Source organism: Taudactylus pleione, unplaced genomic scaffold (assembly GCF_031769625.1).
Source record: "Taudactylus pleione unplaced genomic scaffold, aTauple2 ptg000198l, whole genome shotgun sequence".
Taxonomy (NCBI): domain Eukaryota; kingdom Metazoa; phylum Chordata; class Amphibia; order Anura; family Myobatrachidae; genus Taudactylus; species Taudactylus pleione.
Genome location: NW_028284600.1, coordinates 10,763,526 through 10,784,396, shown reverse-complemented (window position 1 = coordinate 10,784,396; position 20,871 = coordinate 10,763,526). Strand labels below are relative to the sequence as shown.

The 20,871-nt window shown below is 39.8% G+C and overlaps 1 protein-coding gene across 1 annotated transcript in view; it reads left to right on the top strand.

Annotated features, from left to right (window-relative positions):
- Positions 1-20,871, top strand: part of LOC148518858 (alpha-2-macroglobulin-like protein 1) — a 208,252-nt gene that overhangs the window by 172,345 nt on the left and 15,036 nt on the right. Inside the window, exons 29-34 of the mRNA XM_088476975.1 lie at positions 1,515-1,589; positions 3,747-3,909; positions 4,274-4,479; positions 5,440-5,655; positions 11,934-12,052; positions 18,637-18,727. Coding sequence (XP_088333101.1) covers positions 1,515-1,589; positions 3,747-3,909; positions 4,274-4,479; positions 5,440-5,655; positions 11,934-12,052; positions 18,637-18,727 — 870 coding nt within the window. The remainder of the gene's footprint in view (positions 1-1,514; positions 1,590-3,746; positions 3,910-4,273; positions 4,480-5,439; positions 5,656-11,933; positions 12,053-18,636; positions 18,728-20,871) is intronic.

The following is a 20,871-nucleotide window of genomic DNA, read 5'->3' as shown; positions in this document are numbered from 1 at the left end:
AGGATCCTGCTCTGCTACCCACTAGAGCCATACACTCACCAGCTGTATCACACCTCGCTCTGCTCAAGCTCTGCTCCATATCAATCAGTATATCACAGTGAGTATGGCTACACATCACCTATCTCCAAATAAACCGTCCAACTAGTTACACAACTGGACTGTCTGTAACATTAAGGCACCTGCAGGTCTGAACATAGCTTTGCCATACCACCACACCTATACACACGTATTTACAACACAAAGGGCTCAATTCTTTTCAACGCAACTTGAATAGCGCCGGGAAGGAGCTGCTGGAGCTATTCAATTCAGCACGCTGTTAAGCCCAACTAAAGGATCTCTCCTTGCACTCTTCCTAGGGTGCAAGCAGAAATACGACAAACAGCTTTTGGCACAATTTTGTTTTCTGCAGCGGAAACAGCTTTGCGCCAGGCACTTAAGTGGGAGAATGCCGGTTCTCGCGACTAAACACCATGTTTAAGGTGCAAGAACAAACATTCTCCGACATAACAGCATGCTGAATTGAATAGCTCCGGGAGCTCCTTCTCGGTGCTATTCAATTCACGCTGAATTGAATTAAGCACAAAATGTGTTAATTGGGATTCTGCGCATGCGCTGTATGGTAAAGCATCTGTCAACAGAAATACTTCTGACTCACAATCAGGCTTTTAGTGATGTAATACTTGAAAATAGTGTAGAAAAGTGTAAATGTTAAGACATAAAACAAGAAAATAACACAGCAACTCTATCACTTTTGGTCTACTTAAATAGATAAGCAGAAATTCCCATATTGAAGTGCCATGTTACCAGTGCAAAGAGCAACAAGAAAAATATTGGACTACTGCATTTGGGGGGGTGTTACTGTAGCCATCCCCCATCATGACTATATATATTTTGTGCCACTTGAGGGGTTGTGAGAAAATTAACTTTGGGGTATTGCTATACACACTAGGGAGACATGGGTCCCCTCCCCATTTCTCAGCATACCATGAGTGGGGTTGTTTCATGACATTAATGTAAACCAATTGTGCTCCAACTGCATACACTATATACATACACACAGGAAAAGCATACTTTAAATACCAACCACATATGAAAAGTAATAACTTCAAAAAACAAAATTACATTTCTGTACCATCTATTGGCCACAAATAGTACTGCAGCTCCTGTTATACTTAAAATACCCTGCGAAAAGTTCCCTTGGATGCAATGGGGAAAAACTTATTTGAGTAACATGGATTGGAGAGAATGAATGATCATGGTTGGTCAATGAATGCCAAATATATGATTTATAATGATCAGGAACTTCTCAGTGTAAAGGAATATCAGTGACCCTTCCTTGAGACTAGAAAACCCTGTATAGCACATTTCAGGATATATGATAGCCTCCACATGTGCAATATTCATTAACAAAAACATAGTAGTTAAGAGCAAATTATTTTTGGATATAATTCTTTCTTAACACGACAATACATGGAGATGTTTTAGATATTTAGTTCATTATCTCTACATTACAGGGAGGAGTGGAAGATGAAACATCACTCTCAGCTTATGTTACAATAGCTCTACTGGAGGCCGGTGTATCTCTAACGGTAAGTGGTTAAGGTCTCTATTAAACATATCAACAAAAAACATGCAATTACATTGTACAATAGTAGTAATAAAAGAGATTAAGTGGGCAATCCAGTTCTCTACGTTGTGCAGCAGAGAGCTTCTGGAATGGTCCTTAAGGACACTATCCAAGTTTTTCTGTGCATCCCAAAGAGGTGTGCAGGAAAATTAATGGTAATTTGGTAATGTGCCCAGCCAGATATCCCTGGAGATAATTCAATTTCTCCCTCAATTTTAATGTGGATGTCATTTATATTTTTTTCATAATATCACACCGTGAAAATCAATATTAACCAATAATCTCTTGCCGGGATATGGGTTCTTACCTGCAAGGACCTGAAAGTACAGTGATAGATAATTCTAACATTCTGCTTCCTTGTTTGGTGTCTGTGGGCTTACTGTGCATGTTCTACCCTTGGCTGGAACATACGTCAGTGAGTTGAAGCAGAGATTGATCTGGAGGATCCCTCTCAAAAAAAATCCATCTTTCAGTAGCTTATAGGCTGCTATAGGCTAACGTGACCTGCTGATGGCATCAACTATCAGGGTCAAGCTTCAGAATCCATCACATTCCGGAGCTGAGTGCATAGCAGTCCTTATAGACACGTAGGGGGGCTGCATTTGCGGTCAGAAATTGAGAGACTGTGACAGATATTGGAGTTATCTGCTGTGGTCCCTCCATGGTACATCTGCGGGATACTTAATATTTGCAGGTACCCCTCAAAAATGGGTGTTTTGAGATATCCTGCAAATGTTAATTAATATTCCCCTATGCGGCTGTTTCCTGAAAATACTCGTAGTTTACACACTACTTATAGTACGCACACATACAGTAAGTGACTGTGTAACAATATAGCTAAGAAAGAATAGGACACAAGTCCACGTAAGCCTCTTAGGAGGAATATCTGTTGGGGTTTCCAAAGGCCTGGTGTAAAAATACACAATGATGAACAATTGAAGACATGTGCAAAATACAATGCCCCTTCCAAATTTTTTTTTATAATAACAATAATTAAAATAATAAGTAACCAATACCAGTGCTATTGGCTTAAGTGATTATTGTTAAAGCATGGGGACAACAGTCATGGAGTCCTTTGAAAATCGTTACATTGCAGTAACCTGTCATTCTATAGCAGTGATACAATTTACTTACTTTAGAGAGGGACAGGCTGATTTTTACTTACTTAAATCAATGTCTTTATATCGGTAAAGATGTGTCACTACTGTAATCTTCTGTTTATTAAGAGTACATCTTGATGTGACTGCATATTTACACTATATTTTCAGCAGCATGTAGATCAAGGATGGGGAACCTCAGGCCCGGGGGCCACATAAGGCCCGCGGAATCATTTGGTCTGACCCTCAGCTTTTCTTTGCTAGCCTCATCTGCTCGGCAGGGCTCCTAGAATGGCACCTGCAGCCAGAATATATGCAGCAGTGCCACCTGGAGCATCCTTAGGACGCTTCAGATGGTCAAATGACTGCCCTTACAACTCCCCGGAGCATCCTGAGGATGCTCCATGCATTGCTGTTTATCACTGGCGATTGTGGCTCCGCCCATTTGTGATGTCACATGTAGGAGGCGTGACCTGCACCGGGCTCCCAAATAATGTTATATATATCAAAATGGCCCTCGGCGGAAAAAAGGTTCCCCACCCCTGATGTATATGCAAGCAACATAAGGTCGCAATGGTGCAGTTGTGGATATACACCTATGATCGGATTGTATCCAACTCTAAGTCTGTCTCTTTGTTGACAAAATTGACAGTGGCAAGGGAGATGCATACTGTACGTTCGGTTCTGGCCTGGGTACTATCTGTGTGCAGTTTGTTTAGCAACTTGAAACAAAAAACCCTGTGAATGCATTTCATAATGACCCAGCTTGTTCAGGACTGATTACGGCATGAAGGATGTGGCATCTTAGCGGCCTTCTTGTGGCTGTATTTATGTCACTAGAGCTATACTTTTGCTGTTGTTTTAACCCACTGAATGCAATATATATATATATATATATATATATATATATATAAAAATGCTATCATTCTTTCTATAGTAGCATTACACTACAATGTTATTTGGCTAAACCATTTAGCTTGTACTGCATGGTAACATAAAATTGTGGTTCCATTACCTGGTAGGATCCCCTGGTCAGGGACGCTGTGTCCTGCCTGCGGAAGGCTGCTGTGGATGTGACCAACGTATACACCCAGGCTCTGCTGTCCTACACCTTCACTTTGTGCGGAGAGACGGAGCTCAGGAAAATGTTAATGGATAAATTGGAGATAAAAGCTGTGCGAGGCGGTAAGGAATAGACTAAGCTACAGGTATATATGGGGCGTACGGTACAGATATTATAGTACCATCACAGTCATCAGTGTATAGGATGCTTCTCTTAAGATATTCTGCCTAAAATGTACCATTCAGTCAGATATAGAAGTTATTATTTGTCATTTATTTATGAGTTTCAATTTGACTATTAGGTTGTTTGAAGCACATAAAACTGATGAAAGTAGCCAATATAACAGTTTGTCTTTGGCTACCCTATTTATAATGTAGATAATTCTATTCATATTCTACTCATAATGATATGTTATGGGAGTGTCCATGTAAGTAGTATGTGCCCTCTCATTTACAACTGTGATACTACCACATTTTTCATTTACAGATGGAATGTTGCACTGGAAACGGGATTCTAAAGTTTCCTCTGATGTTCCGTACTGGTACCGAGCACCATCTGCAGAGGTGGAGATAACGGCCTATATGCTACTTGCTTACATCTCAGGCCCCACAAAGGACCTAGGAAGAGCTTCAGAGATTGTGAATTGGTTGAGCAAGCAGCAGAATCCATATGGAGGATATTCATCCACACAGGTGATATATACAATAGAAGTGGAGTAAGGTGGTGAATAGTAGTAACTAGAGAGAGTGGGCAAAGGAGCTACAAGGGACCATCCGAGAATGGTTTTCTGAACTGTTTTTGCAATGTAGATGAAGAGGAGAATCAGAGAATACATTAGCAGAGTTCTTTAAAGTGGCAATATTTCATAAATAATGATAGAATGCCTGCCTATCTTTACCAAGTAATAAACTTCAGAAAAATAATCTCAGTAAGATAAACAAATCATTAAGTTATTCTACAATAATAATTTAATTAAAATAAGAATAACAATTTGATTAAAGGGACACACATATACTTGAACTTTCCAAAACTGACTTTGTTTAGTTAAACAATTTTCTATCCACTCTTCATTAGCCAACATTCTTCTGTTCTAAGGGACTAATATGCTGAATGCAGATTCCCCATTATCAGGAATCTGCATGTGCGCAGAATGTTCTGCGAATGTGCAGGGAAGGTCCTACGTGATTGCACACATCCCCTTCTCTGCCTCTGCGTAAGAGGCAGAGTCCATCCTGATTTCCAGGATTGGCAGGGCCAGGGGCTGCGTCAATGGGTTCAGTTTACTGGCCTCCCAACAAGCTGGCCAGGATGAGTAAGCTGAGGCTTGCTCGGTTGCCCGACAGCTTGGTGGAATCCAACATTGAGATTGATGATTGCGAAGGTTATCCCAGCCTGCGACCTTGGTCGCAGTGTTGAGTTCACAAATGCAGCAGTGGGTGTCATACTGCATTTGCACTGTTTCAAGGATGGAATTGCAAAGCTGCTTGCGTGCAGCTTTGCAATTCCTACCACTACTGAAACAGGCCCTATATCCTCTAATACAGCATTTGATCTTCTTTATCACTTTTGTATGTGTAATGTACATATATGTCTAAATATTTTCTTCCTATACACTTCGTGCATATTTACACACCACCTCCTTCCTCTTCCAGGATACAGTTTTGGCCCTTCAGGCTCTCTCCAGCTATGCAGAGTACACATATAGTGATAAGGGGGATACAACTGTAACAGTCACTTCCACATCAGGGTTTCTTGAGCAGTTCCATGTGGATAACAATAACCAGCTCCTGCTCCAGAGTACGTCACTGCCATCCATCCCCGGAGAGTACATGGTGACAGCTACAGGGAGTGGTTGTGTTTTTGTACAGGTGAGAAAAAAAACTTGCACTAACTCTTTTTCACTTTCATAAAATATACATTAGATTAAATTATTATGGGTCATTTATGAATAGAAAAATGTGAGTTTGCTGATCTGAAACCATTCAGCAATGTTTTTCTGTATTTGATCCTGTTTAAAGGGCCATGTATGCCATTCACTTACAAGGTTTATTGTAAAATTAGCAAAATGTCATTAGGCTAGTGCAAACTTTAAAAAACCTAAAAAAAACAAAATGTATTTTTTTATATAAAATTTCAAGGGGTGAAGAGTGCATATATTGTAAATATTTTTAGTAGTCAAAGGGTTTGTATTGGATGTGGAGCAGGACAGATGCATGGTGCCTGAGCTCCACACTGTTTGGAACCAATCTTCCATCTAACTCCCCAATACCTAGCCTGAGAGTGGTGATTCTGCCATGGGAACAACTTCTTTGCCACACATCCCTGTGAACCAGGTATTTGGACGTTCCCTGTAGCTGTCACAGCTGTGTTTGAGTGTTTGAGGCTCTGGTCTACACAGCCGCAGAATTTCTCCTCGCCAAAATGGAGCTTGCAGACCTCCCGACTGATCTGTGAGTACCACAGGTTCACACAGAGATACTGCATGTTGGCTCTCTGTTCAGCTCCACTTATCATTCCTTGCAGCTCTCCCAGCAGACCTCTCCGCTTGCCAGCGTTCTTGAGGAGGTAGCGACTGCCATTTTGCTTTGTGTTCATCTCCTCATGTCGCTTCTGTCATGCTGAAGCGTTACTGGACTGTTCTCACTAAGGGGTGGAGTATATTTTGTCAACATTCATAATGTTGACATGAGAATATTGACATAATTTGTAAATTCGAAATGCAGCATGTCGACATTCATCAACACCGATGAATTGTTGATATGAGTAGACTGTCAACAAAATATCCCTGGTGGTCTATTGGTGACTTACCTGGTATGCTGTGTTGGCGGCTCCAGTGGTGTCTTCTAAGTCGCCAGTGACATTGTGATGATTTCTGGTGGATCATGTGAAGCTTCCAGAGGTAAATATGATTAACCCTTACTCAAATCCCTCCCCCTAGTGTCTAACCCTAACCTCACCTCCTGTAGATTAACCATCTCTCTAGCGCCTGTCCCTAACCCTCCGCTGCTGGTCCATGCTGAATGTCAGCACTTCAAATGTCAACCTGTGAATATGCCGACATGTTTATTTTTGACATTTCAACAAATTTCGACATCATAACTGTCGAGATTGTGGTGTCGACATTAGGGATGTGCAGGCTCCGTTCTACTCGGTTCCGTTCGGTTTTTTTTACCGAATCTTATTGGCTATCCAAAACTTGTGACAGCTGAAACCCAATAAGATTCGGGAAAAAACACCGAACGGAACCGAGTAGAACCGAGCCTGCACATCCCTAGTCGACATTATGATTGTTGACATGGTACATGTTGACTTAATGGGGTATATTTACTAAAGTGCGGGTTTTTAGAAATGGAGATGTTGCCCCTAGCAACCATCAAATTGTAGCTAATATCTTCTAGAAGGTGCTAGATAAATGTTAAGTAGAATCTGATTGGTTGCTATGGGCAACATCCCTACTTCTAAAGCCCCCCACTTTAATAAATATTCCCCTATGAGTACATCTACTCCCCAAGACACTGTGTTTTTTTTTATGTGCACTCTATATGGGCTACTATTTGGTGGACGTGGTAGGTTTGAGGACTGTATGATGTTCTACTTTTCCAAAGTTTATTTGTCCTTAGCTCAAGTTACAATGTGGAAAAAGCAGCCAACACAGTTTTCCATGTACAGTATTTTTCAGTATGGTATCTTCAGTCTGCCTCACAGATACAGTATATGGTGTGCCTTCTTTACTACCTTCTGATACCTCTGTTATTTTGGATTTGATTACCTACTATTGTCTTCTCCATTACTTGTGTAAAAAAAAAGGTATTCCCACTCAGCTTCCGCTACTCCTGCAAAACTTTAGCTTTCTAGATCTGATAAATATAGGAGAGAACCATCTTCACTTGCAGTGGATGTCCCAGGAGACACACTCCTCTCTGAACTCCACCTCCACTTACTCCTGCTGGTATCCACTGTGGCGTTACTGAGGATCCAAAATCTCTTTCTGTTGCTTTTTCTGCTCTTTTGAATGTAATTAAGGAGACCATGGAGCCCCTAATACAAGCCCATGCTGAGAATTTTGTGGTCTCCAACAAAGATCTTAAAGACTAATTGATTCAAACATCAATGTTCATGAACATCGTATTGGAGACAATATTCAAGAATTTTTTTAGCTCAAAGAGCTAGTTACTAAAATGCACAAATCCCACAAGGAGATGAGACATAAACTAAACAACCTAGAAAATATCTTGTCAAAATAATTTGCATTTAATTGATCTTCCAGGATCATTCAAGGGCCTCACTTTACTTGTTTTCCTTTAGTGCTGGGAGTGGTGGTAGACCTTACAATTTTCAAAACTAAATGGTTGCAAAGATTTGGTCTGGTGAGAGAGATAAAGTGGACTCTAAAATCTTATGATGTCTAAATCTCCATTAAAAATGTATCTTATGGTCACCAGCATGCCATTGGGAGAATTAAGTGGTTAGATCTCCGCCTCCTCATGTTCCAGGTCTATTCTGGAGAAGTTTCTGGACTATTCTGTGGAAATGATGAGGGCTCCAAGAGACATGGCCTTCATCTGTGCCAAACTGGCATGGGCCCAATGGAAATTTGCACTGCTTTTTCCAAGTCATCTCCACATAAATGATGGCAATGACTTCAAAGATTTAGTAAGCCAAACATACAGTAAGTTAAATACAATGGACACCTGATCAAATAAGCAATCATGGAATGGGATTGAAATGCCGGCACTGAACAGCGGGTTCAAATCCCAACAGCGGATGCCCGATAGGAGGTGATTCTGACTGGGGTAGATACGTAATCATACCCTCCCTTGTCCCCCCCCTAACCCTAACCCTCACTTAGTGGTGCCTAACCCTAACCTCCCCCCAAGGGGTGCCTAAACCTAACCCTCCCTGCACCCTAAACCTTACCCTCCTGGGGGTGTGCCTAACCCTATCCTCCCCCGGTGGTGCCTAACCCTCCATCCTAGGGGTGCCTAACCCTAACCTCCCCCCCCAAAACCTAACGCTAACCCTTTTAACCATCCCAAACCTAACTCCCCACCCCCTCCCCGGTTAATGCTAAGGGCACCCCGGACTTATCGATTTGGTGTTCCGGCATCGGGATTAACATAGGCATTGGTATTTTGACGCCTATGTTAAATCCCTTGCCGGGATTCCGCTGTCGGGATTGAGATCGGCGGCCGCATCATAACTACATCACAGCAATCATAACAGGTTAAAATTAAAACCACAGACATATAGACTACTAATGAAGTCCATGGAGTCCTGGAATGAAAACAGTATACAGTACTCATATCAGAAAAAGTAATTAGAGGATCATCTAGCAACAATCTAGTCTCATACATGAGCTTCTATGAAAGCAACTATGAATTTGTAAGAGTAGAGACACCAGTAAGGCATTAATAAAGTTCTCCCAAGTCTCAAATAGTCACACTGTATGCTGTTCTTTGTGAAGTATCTAACCATTCTACTCTAAAAAAGAAGAATAGTTTAATTCAATATTTGATTAATCTTTCACCTCCCCATCTCTCTTTATAAATAAAGACTTCAAAGAATATAGAATTAAAGATATTACCAACTGATGCTCGGGAATTCTTCATGGAGAAAAATATGGAACACTCTGAGGATGACTGGCAACTTGCCTTAGACTGTGCAGGATTAGTATTTGGCCTAAATTGTGTCACATCTATTCTGTTAATTTTCTGCATAAATTAAAAAATTGGTATTGTACTCATCAGTGTCCATGCAGTGTGAACCGATGCTTCAGCATCAGGGTGTACGGCTGTGCAGTGTGAACCGACGCTGCAGCATTAGGGTGTACAGCCATACTATTTTTACACTTAGGCACTTTTGCACTTTTATGTGAACTGATGTTGATCATAGATTGATTATCACTCTTTAATTTATTTGACCACCATGAGGTCTTTTCAGGGGCAGAACTATGGGAGATAATGGAGTCCTCCATTGTTCACAACATATTCACCCCACTTAGAGCTGTAACTATGTACCCAGAGTGTACCGTCATGGGTGCCCAATACATGGCACCCCTTTCTGACACCTGAGAAGCCACTATACTCCATGTAAGACCATCAGCTGCTGCCTTTGTCTATCTATAGCCTGTCTGCATGCGAATTGCTACATTACAGTGTCAGCGGCTGTGATGGGGGGGGGCACCAAATTATAACTGGACTCCGGGCGTCTGGGTCTTTTTATGTTCAATTACCTAAATTCAGGATTGACTTGTTATTTCTACTGAAATCATTGTTATTTTATGAGTATAATTTGCCCCCACCCCCATTTTTCCTTCCTTACCCATGTTCTGATGCTCTATTCCTAATTATACGTGTCAACATTTTGAAATAAAAAAATCCTACCTGATTTTATGACTAAAGGTTATTTGTGGAATATTAGGGGAGTTACCTTACCTATTAAGAGAAAAAAGAATCCTTACATATCTCAATGAGTCTAATGCTCACATCTCGCTTTTACAAGAAACTCATCTCACTGTCGCTGAACATGCTAATCTAAACATTCTTTGGCAGAAGGGTTTAGCATTTGACTCCTATACAATGAACAGGGGTGTAGCTGTATTAGCGTGTAAAGACTAACAGGTGGAAATTCACCGCACTCCTGTGGATTCAGCTGGGAGGCTCATTATCTTGGACGCCACCATAGCAGGACACAGGTTCATTATTTGTAATAGTTAGGCCCCTAAATTCCATAGTAAACCATAATTTTCTGATCACATTAATAGATAATAACCCTACGTAGATTATTATATTCTACTTGGTGGGGAATTTATTATGGTGGCCTCAATATACTGGTTAGACAAATCCTAGTATGCATTCTACTCACAGGTATAGGATTGGTATAAAGTATGTGTGTGATTAACTGCTTCTCTGTCACCCAAATAACCAAGAGTATAAGTTTTTAATGACTCCTCACCAATTATTTTCTCTGCTGGATTACTCGTTACTCTGAAAACTTCCTTTATTACATAAGTTATAGATTCTGGCATTTACCCCATCCTTGTGGTATATTTACTGAGCATCAGTTTTGGATTTTCTGTATATGCCCAGCAGGTTTACAATCTGCTGATTAACTAAAGCCTAACCCGATGTGAATCCACTGAAAATGCAGACTTTAGAACAAAATATAACATCGGCTCACCATCAATGTTTAGCTTATCTAGAGTAAATAGAAAACCTGGATTTACTAAGCATTGACTATAGAAACCAACCAAGATCCAAAGGTACACCCACCCAAATAATAGACCTGCCTCTGGCAGGCAAGATAATGAGAAGCACTGCACTATGTAACCTTTATTGTTTAAAAAAAAAAAAAAGCTCAAAAACTATCAATATTTATTTTAAAAGTGTGGAGCTTTCCTCCAAAACGATAACCAGGCCCAGGACTCAAAGCCTAGGCTGGTATTGAAAAATAGAGGGGAAATATGGTATTGGGTCTACCTATTTTATATGTACAAAAACTAGTACTAGGCTGAACAGCCTGGACAGCTGAAGCTATAGCATAGAGATGCACAGCGTGGGGTACCCCTGCCATAACAGCAACCAGCCCTTGATTGGTCAGCTCGCAGCTGGAATCCCTAGGAAAGTGTGGCCAATTCCAAAAATTGGATCCCCCCATCCCAAGTCCCAGCTAGGCTGCACAGGCAAAATGGCACTTGTTGAACCACAAGTGCCAGCATGCCAAGACATCATGGACCCACTGGCACCTGTACTGTACCTGTAAAAAAAAATATTAAACAAAAGACAGCACTCGTACACCATCTGTTCTAATATTTTATTAAATATATACACCCGACACAACCCTAGTATACCCATTTATTACTCACAAAATGAAGAGGTCACATCCTCTTCAGTCCGTATAGCATCCCAAATCTTGGCAAAACAATAAAATGCTCCTACAGGAGCCTCTTCACAAATGAGAGATCATTTAGGGACACTTTCCATAGGAATGAAAGGGACTATATTGATTGTTCAGAGCGTGGGAACTGGGCGGACATTCTGATAGGTTGGACAAGTATACCTTTAAGAGAACAGCACAATGATTACACTTCACATACTTTATGTATTTTTCTAGTTTGTAAATAACCCTCACTGTCCTCAACCGACAGACAGTCCTGAGATACAACATCCCTCCTCCCAACATTGATGCCACCTTTTCACTAAGTGTAAAGTCAGTTTCAAGAAAAGGATGTCCTGTGACAAGTTTTGATATTCTTATTGATACCAAGTAAGTCTTTTTATCCTATTTCTGTGTTTGTTAAATGTTATACACTGCTGTCTTAATAGTGAATAATAAGCAGGAAAATTCTAATAGTGACCAATAAACATTGAGATCCTAATAATGATCAAGATATACTACTATTTCTCCAAGGTATCATGGCTTTATATTCTTCCCCCTCTACTAGAATAGCAGTCAATAGAGTTGTTTTGCACCCCTTCTCTATTGCTAATGGAACATGCAAGGGGTGTCCTTTATCACCCCTGATCTTTGCATTGGTTATAGAAACATTAGCAGCCAGCATCCATCAATCCATCAATCTTTGACTATTAAATGGATTCAGGTTGGTTCGAAGGACTGTAGAATCTCATGTTTGCTGATGATGTTTTACTCACCCTGTCCTCTCCCCAGGTGTCGCTTTCCAGCTTATTTGATCTCCTTACTTATTATGGCACTATATCTGGGTATAAAATCAACCATTCAAAACAGAGGCTCTCCCCTTTTTTATCCCTAGCTCCCAATTGGATGCCCTTAAATCTAACTATAGATTTGCCTGGAACACCGACAAAATTAAATATTTAGGAATCTATCACTCACAACTTATGGTTTGCTTTATAATGCTAACTACACTAGGATCCTTTCTTCTATAAAGGTTGACCTGTTCAGCTGACAATCTTATTTTATTTCCTGGTTTGGCAGAATTATGGTTATCAAAATGAATCTCTTACCGAGGCTTCTCTATTTATTTCAGACACTACCAATTAGTGTTCCAAACAGTGTTCTGTCCCAACCCCACAAGTGGTACGTATAGTTCGTTTAGAAGAAAAAGATCCCCCAGATCTAGTTTTTTTGTAAGTTTGAGGAGAGATACTTCCAATTGTGGTCGAGGATTCTGAGATATTAAAATATATTATTTGGCTTCGCACCTAAGTCAGTGTATGGCATGGTTTGCCCCAACTACCTCTCTGAGATGGGTGGAGTTAGAAACTGCTGCTTGCATGCTTGTTTCCCTTCCCTCTATACTAGGGATCTCCTCAAAACACCATTCATTGTTTGTCTCATCTCATCCCATATTCAACTTCACTTGTACTATTTGGGATCAATGCACACATTAATTTAAACTTCTCTCCATTCCTTCCCCTTTGATCCTCTATGAGACAATCTATTGTTTCCCCCTGGACTTTCTCTGCACCTTGGTTTACTAGAGGTATTCGGTTTGTGGTAGAGGTTGTGAAAGGAATTGGTATGATTTCACGGCCAACTGGATGCTGGTGGTCAGAATATCCAGCCTCTGTCTGGATCTTCACTAACTTTCCCCCTCCCCCCCTAACCTCCCCCCAGGGGTGCCTAACCCTAACTTTCCGGCATCCCGTCTGCCAGCATCTTAACTGCATCCTGTTGTGAAAGATGGCACCTGTATGAATCTGGGTGACTTACAGAACAAGTTAAATTCCCAGTTATAAATGTTTTTACTTATCTTCAGCTGAAGCACTTTGTTACATTCCTACGCTGTTCCATACAACCTAACCCTTTTGAATGACTATATCTGAATAATCCCCTCATGAAAGGCATGATTTTGTCCCTGTATGTTTTGCCAATGCATACTACGGAACCCCCCATTCCCATATACGAGTTACAATGGGAGCGTGATCTAGGGGCACCCCCAGAAGAGGACTCTAGCTCCATAAATTGGGAAAGGGTTTCCAAATTATCTATTTCTACTCTAATCAAGGAAAATGCTTATAAAATGTATTTCTGTTGGTATATGGTACCTGCCAGATTGAATAAAATATTCCAGTCTATATCTCCGCTTTGTTGGAGGGGTTGTGGAAATACAGTCACCTTCATTCACATCTGGTGGACATGCCCAAAGATCGTAGTTTTCTGGATTGCAGTGGTGGCCCTAATGAGCAAGTTGACTAATTATACAATTACCAGAGAACCTTGATCCTTCCTTCTGGGGCTTCCTATAGCATGTTTGGATAAGTTTTCAGAAAAATTAGTCTCTTAAATCCTTAATGCAGCCCATAGCCTTATAGATTCTCATTGGAAGCATCTTGTCTCCCCCCCCCCCCAATCAAGCGGTTATTAACAAGATTTGGTAGATAACAACTTACCTTCATAATAAATCACTTAGATTTATACAAATATGGAGTCATTGGTTCGCAGTGAATGAGTCCTGCACTACCAGCACTGCTTCTAGGAACATTGTGGATATTTTGTTTTAATACCACACATCCTTCATAGATCTTGCTTAATTCATATATTTGTGAATTCATAGAGCTTTATCAATTCACTTTCTGCTAAACTCATTTTTTTCTCTTCTATTCAATCCTGGGCATGTTTGCTCTTCCCCTCTTCCTCCCCTTGCTTTTAATTTCTAGTTGTATAACAATAGTGACATTTTTCTATATATGAGTATGTTTTATATCTAGCATTTTACATGTTTCAATGTTTATTCTTGTTCTCGCCATCAGTGAGATACAGTAAGTCTTTTGCATGTTTTTTGGTCCATATATATATTTCTCATTGTTATTATCTCTCTGTATTGTTAAATTGGAAATAAAGCAAAAATAAATCTTAAAAAAAGATTTACTACTATTCTATTAGTGAACAATGCACACAACAATCTTAATAGGGATCAATATAAATTGCTATGATGCTTAAATTGCCATTGTGATGCTGACACTTACATTACCATTGCCAAAATCTAGATGCCGGCCAGAATCCCGACCGCCGGGATCACAAAGGTAAGTAGTGCAGTTGAGGGAGGGTTAGGTTTAGGGGTTAGGCCCTAGGTGGAGGGTTAGGGTTAGGTACTAAGGGAGGAGGGTTAGGTTTCGGATGAGGGGTGGGGGAGGTTAGGTACAGGCACTAAGGGGGAGGTAGGGGGTTAGGTCAGGCAGTAAATAAGAAGGGTAGGGGCTAGGGTAGGGAGAGGGGGAGGGTTAGCATACCGACCAACAAGTGTTGGTGTGCTAACCCTGTCGGGATGCTGGCATAAGGATTCTGACCACTGGGATCATGACTGCCAGCATCCTGTACCCAACACAATTGATATACTTATACTGACCAATAAACAATGCTACACTAATTGTGACATGCTGCTACACTGATTGAATGTGACTAATAAACTCTGATATACTACATTTTGCCAATATGCATTGACAACCTTATGATGATTAATCCATTTTACTGTCTTAGTAGTAATTGATAAACATTAATATTCTATTAGTTACCATTAAACACCTTTATACTAAGCATGCAGTTCTCACGCCTTTCAAAAGATGGTCTGTGAGTGATTTCTATGCTCTCCTACCATTCCTTGAAGTTGGCAGATCTTAATGATGTTAATGTACCCCCATCACAATGATGTAACCAGGAACCACCTTTAATATTTCCAGCAACATTATCTATTAAAAAAGCAGTTTTAGGTAAGCCCCCCCCCTCCCGATCTGAACATATGCAGCTCACACTTAGAAGCAAATGGTCTATCCAGAATTACTGTAAAGCAAACATTTCCCTGCATTATTTTAACACTAAACAAACCAATGTGACACATTATTTAAGAACACAAAGACAGAGTGTTATTAAATGGAGTTTATTATGACTAAATGCTTATTGAATTAAATATTGTATTAACACTTGACATATATAATGAAACACAGATTCCTTAAAATAAAAAATAAAACACAAAAACAGCAAAGGCACATTGACCTACTTTTGATGCATAATCTGTTACCAGAGGATGGCTAGAAGGTGTAGACAATACATCAACAGAAGTCCTAACCCTTAGAACTGTCATTGATTAACATAAATTCATCACTTTTTAAACCTGTTTGATCAAAACGCTCATCTATGACATTGACAGCACAGCAAGAGGTGTTAATCTACTTTACAATTACTTTATTGTTGTATTGTAGAATCATTCAAGGAATATATTTCACAAATAATGTATTACTCTCTTCTGTATCAATCTTCTTTATCATATATATCATTAATTCCAGTAAACATGATTTACCATGAATATACATAGGAAACTACAGGTTCTTTATTGGAAAAGTATATAATTAACAACTGTTATGATGTTAATTCCAAATTTGTGGAGAGGTCTTCTCAAACACTGATTATGAAAAGTATTTGTTTGGTTTATGGATTTATCGACTATATAAGGACAATACTTTTTTGTCACTCATAGATCAATCTGTGGTGGTGCTGATCCATGGTGTCTATATATAAGTGATAATAGTAATTGTCCTTTCTAGGTATTATTACAAGGTTTAGGATCTGTGAAACATAACAGGTAACAAACCAATAACATCAAGGCTCATTTCTTCTTTTGTGTCACCATAGCATCTCAGAAAAATCTAAAGATGAGCGTTCGGTTTTGACTCTGATCTTCCCATAAAGTTCAGATCTCAAACTAGATAAAACGTCATCTTCCACCGACATGGTTGCAGCACCATGAGCTCCTGATGTTGCGGGTGTGCATGTTCTCTGTTGCCGGGCATAGAGCAATGATAGATAACAGTCTCCTGTAGCTGGTGGCAGGAGTCAGAGCCTGGGGGGTAGAGCCGGTGCTTCAGAGAGGTATACGAAGCTGTGTTAGTTCAACAGCTGCAGGATTATTCTCTTCCTGTAGTACAAGTTGGCATTTCTGACCAGTCGCATAATGTATGCCCGTGTCAGGAAAAGCCTAGTTTGGCATGGTCACGACTGATGCGACTATGCCAGGCATGTGGTTAATATATCATAATTTTAATTATTTCTATTAAGCTGGGTAATTTTACTAAATACACTCTGATATTCTATTAATGATTAATATGCACTAATATCTGTGAAATAGCCAATACCATTCTACGAGCCTAAAAGAGATTAATGAACACTGTTAAACTAATAACCAATATACATTGTCATTAAAATAGTAACTAGAAGACATTGCTATCTTAATAGCGAGTCAATAAAACCTGCTTTCCAAACAGTGGGCAATAAACATTGTTATTCCAAATGTGTCTATTGTCCCTGGAGGGTGAGTAGATTTATGAAATCTGATGGGCTTTGATTTTATTTTTATCAATTTTTTCATGTGTTTTTTAAATGCCGCTTTTATACCATTTGTGCCACATTTAAATTTTTCTTTCTTCATATTTAATTGTCCAAAGACTGTGTATGGACAGTTTGTTTTAATTAGTGATTTTTTTTTTCGATTTTTCACGAGCCATTTTATCAAATAAACTTATATACGCATATAAGCACTGCTGCACTTTGGTTGGAAAGTACGGTGTATAAGGGACATTCCTGAGAAATTTCTGGCAAAGAAACCGTGATAGAAGGCAATCCAATTTGAACACAGTGTGTTGTTGGTATGCGTCTAGAACATTCATAAAAAAAGAAACCTTTATGTGTATCGCTACAACATACTTTGTGTTAGTTTGGGGTACGCTCATTGATCCTATGTTTGAAAGAAACCCTTATGTGCTTTAAATGGCTGATTAGAGTGTGAGTGGGATATGCTTGCTGACCTACAGTATCCTCTATATATAGGTCCTCATTCAGACCCAGTCGCAAGTGCTGAGCGCTCGCAACTGGGTCAATGTTTATCCCCTGCGCACGCGCAGCGGCCACACTGCGCGTGCGCAAGCCCTGGAGCGAAAGCTCACTACAAAAGGGCTGGCTGTCGATGGTGATCGACAGCTCGGCCCGTTTTGTAGGCGTGGCGGGGGGGTGGTTTCACAAATGGAGGCGTTCCTTAAGGAACGCCTGACGTTTTGTGGGAGGCCGCACTGACATCAGCAGTGATGTCAGTGGGGAGCTTCCTGCTCGATCAGAGGCTTGGGGCTTGCGGCTGCCGACACCCAACCTTAGGTTCTAGTCGCAAGCCCCGATGGTTGCAATGGTCTTGACCATCGCGACCATCAACCTGGTTGGTCGCTAAAGCTGTGGGTGCTTAGCTAGCGACCAGGAGGCCGCACTTAAAAATAGAAGTGGCCACCCTCATTCAGAACAAGCGCTCGCTTCTTGCGATCGCCTCTGAATGAGGGCCATAGTCCATAGAAAATCTGAAAGAAACCATTATATATGTTTAGCCTGATGATATAGTGTGAGTGGGGTACGCCTCATCTTTTTAAATAGAAGAGTTTTTCACACCCTTTATAATTTAATTTTGAATGAGACATACTACACTTTGGTTCTCTCTATGCTACAGGGATGGACTGGGGATAATTAGCAGCCCTGGCTGTCCCCCTAATGCATGCACCCGCAAAAGTGAGATAGTCTTGACAAAAAGGAGGCATGGCCAAGTCTCACCAGGGCGTGCCGCAAGTCTTTCAGTGTCCCAGTCGAGCAAAGCACCGGGAGGAGGAGCTGCTTGCCCGGAGTTTGCAGCCAGACCAGGGCCACCTTGACATCCGCCCTTCTGGCATTTGCCAGAAGTTCCAGATTGGCAGTCCGGCCCTGCTATGAGTTATCAATTCCACAAACATTTTTTGCTGCTATATTAGAGTGCTTTGGGGCATATATATCTATATAAAATAAAATTGTAGATTAAATGTAAAATGTAACTAACTCTGACTCTTAGCATTTTATTCCTGTAGATACATAGGTAATCGGATACATTCCAACATGGCTGTTATTGAGATAAAGATGCTGTCTGGATACATCCCAGTGAAGAGCTCAGTAGCGCAGGTCAGTCACTGGCATAACCTATGCAGTTTGACTATAGTACAAGGTGTATTATTAGTATGCATAATAAGATTCAGTGTCTGAATGTCTAGCATCTGAAGCTAGGAAAGTTAGTTTTCTTTAAGGCACCATATACCAGGTCACCATGCAGAGGTTCTGTATATTAAAGTAATGATAGGCGGTAACCCAGGTTTTAGATCTGCTCTGTCCAGCATTAGTTGTACAGGTATAAAACTTGTAGTAAGATCACGGGGGGAATTCAATTAGCCTTGATAACCCATTTTTTACTTGTTAAAGTGCGTAAAAGTGATTTTCGGGGGGAAAAAAATGTTCCCTATTCAAAAAGCCAGCAAATTAACGCGTGATAATTCTTCATAGCATTTAATGTAAATTTCACCACCTCCTGAGCACATGAAAAGTTGGAGAAAATCCTATTTTAAGGTAATAATGTCGGGACTTGGTTCGGAACCAGTGGGACACCCTCTTTAATGACTAATTAGACAAACATAATTTTTTAATTAGCTTAATTTGGCCAAAAATGACAAGCCATTTTTGGGGTGAAAATGTGCAAAGTGCAGAAAAATAGGTTAATTGATTTGCGACAGCTATCTGGGGGCGCTGGATGAAGGGGATAGGTGGGTGTTAGAGGTTTTTTTTTTAACAGTGGCTAAAAATGACACAAATATATACTTATTGCATTTTGCATGCCCCTAATTTAAGTAGAACATTTATTTTGCTAAAGAAACTTGCTTTCTATATTTTTTCACTGTTTTATAAAAACGTTCAATGAAGCCATTTGACACAATTTAAGAACCCAAAATACTGTTACTATAGACACCAATAGACTTCTGTACTGTTATCCTATGCAAGTTTGCCTGCTTTGGGGGGTACAGATAGATTTCCCAATTTCACCTATATATTACATGTAAAACCTGCAAGAGTTGTCACACGAATGCAGGAAGATGAGTTTTCGAATTGAATTGTGCAAAAAACGGTAGCACATACAGGTAAAAAGTGAAATTAACGAGTGATAGGTTTAATAGGTTAAAGCACGAAAAGATTACGTTTTATCACAGCTAAATCAATTCACCCCTATATGTGCAGTAGGATATATAGTGGCATTCTGTGCATGGATATATAGAGCAGCGTGCCAAGTTTATGTGACAAGATTTGTTGAAAAAGGTTATCCATCTGATTTAATCAATGCTGCTGTACTGAGGGCTAAAAACCTTGAAAGATCTACACTATTGCAATAAGGGAGAGAAAAGTGATAATGAGAAAACATTCAAATACCCTTTTGTGACTTAAACCTCCAGCCAAAGTGAAGATGTTAGAAGGATTTTAAATAGACATTGGCATTTGATTAAAATGGATCTGGTTTTATCTACGTTTGTCCCTGAAAGAGCTGAACTTGGTTTTTGAAAGGCAAAAACTCTAAAGAAGTTCATGTGCCCTATTTTATTACCTATGTTAATTACCATACAGAATCTTCATTATTTTTAAACAAAGCACAAGGATTTTATGCGTGTAATTCCTGTAAAGTATGTCAGTATGGGCTGAAAGGTCATAAGAGCTTTGTTGGTAATGATAGCTCAAAAGAATATACAATTAAGGGTGTAACTAATTGCAATACCACTTATGTTATCTATATGTTAATATATGTGGTTGTGGCAAAAAGTATGTGGGGAAGACTAAGCGTCCTCTGAAAATTAGAATCCTGGAACATACCAGGAATATAAAAAATCTAATTGACAATCATAGTGTTCCACGTCACTTTAACCCTGTCAAGCAAGTAAATTACAAAACCTGAGATTTTTGTGTTTAGAATATGTTAAATTAGATCAAAGAGGTGGCGACAGACTTAATCTTCTTTCCAAACGAGAAACATATTGGATTGTCACTTTAAATACACTGCACCCTTTGGGTTTAAATGAAGGGTTCGAGATCACACCTCTTTTAATCTAATTGATTTTTTGATCAATATATTTTTGGGATTTGTGCCTTTCAGATAGGCAATAATTTATATGACTACGTTACAGGATATATATTTCTACCACACTTAATATTTGAATTCTGGACTTGCTATATTAAGCGGTCTGCTATTTTAAGTAATATATGTTTTAAACTTGTGTATATGTGTTTTAAAT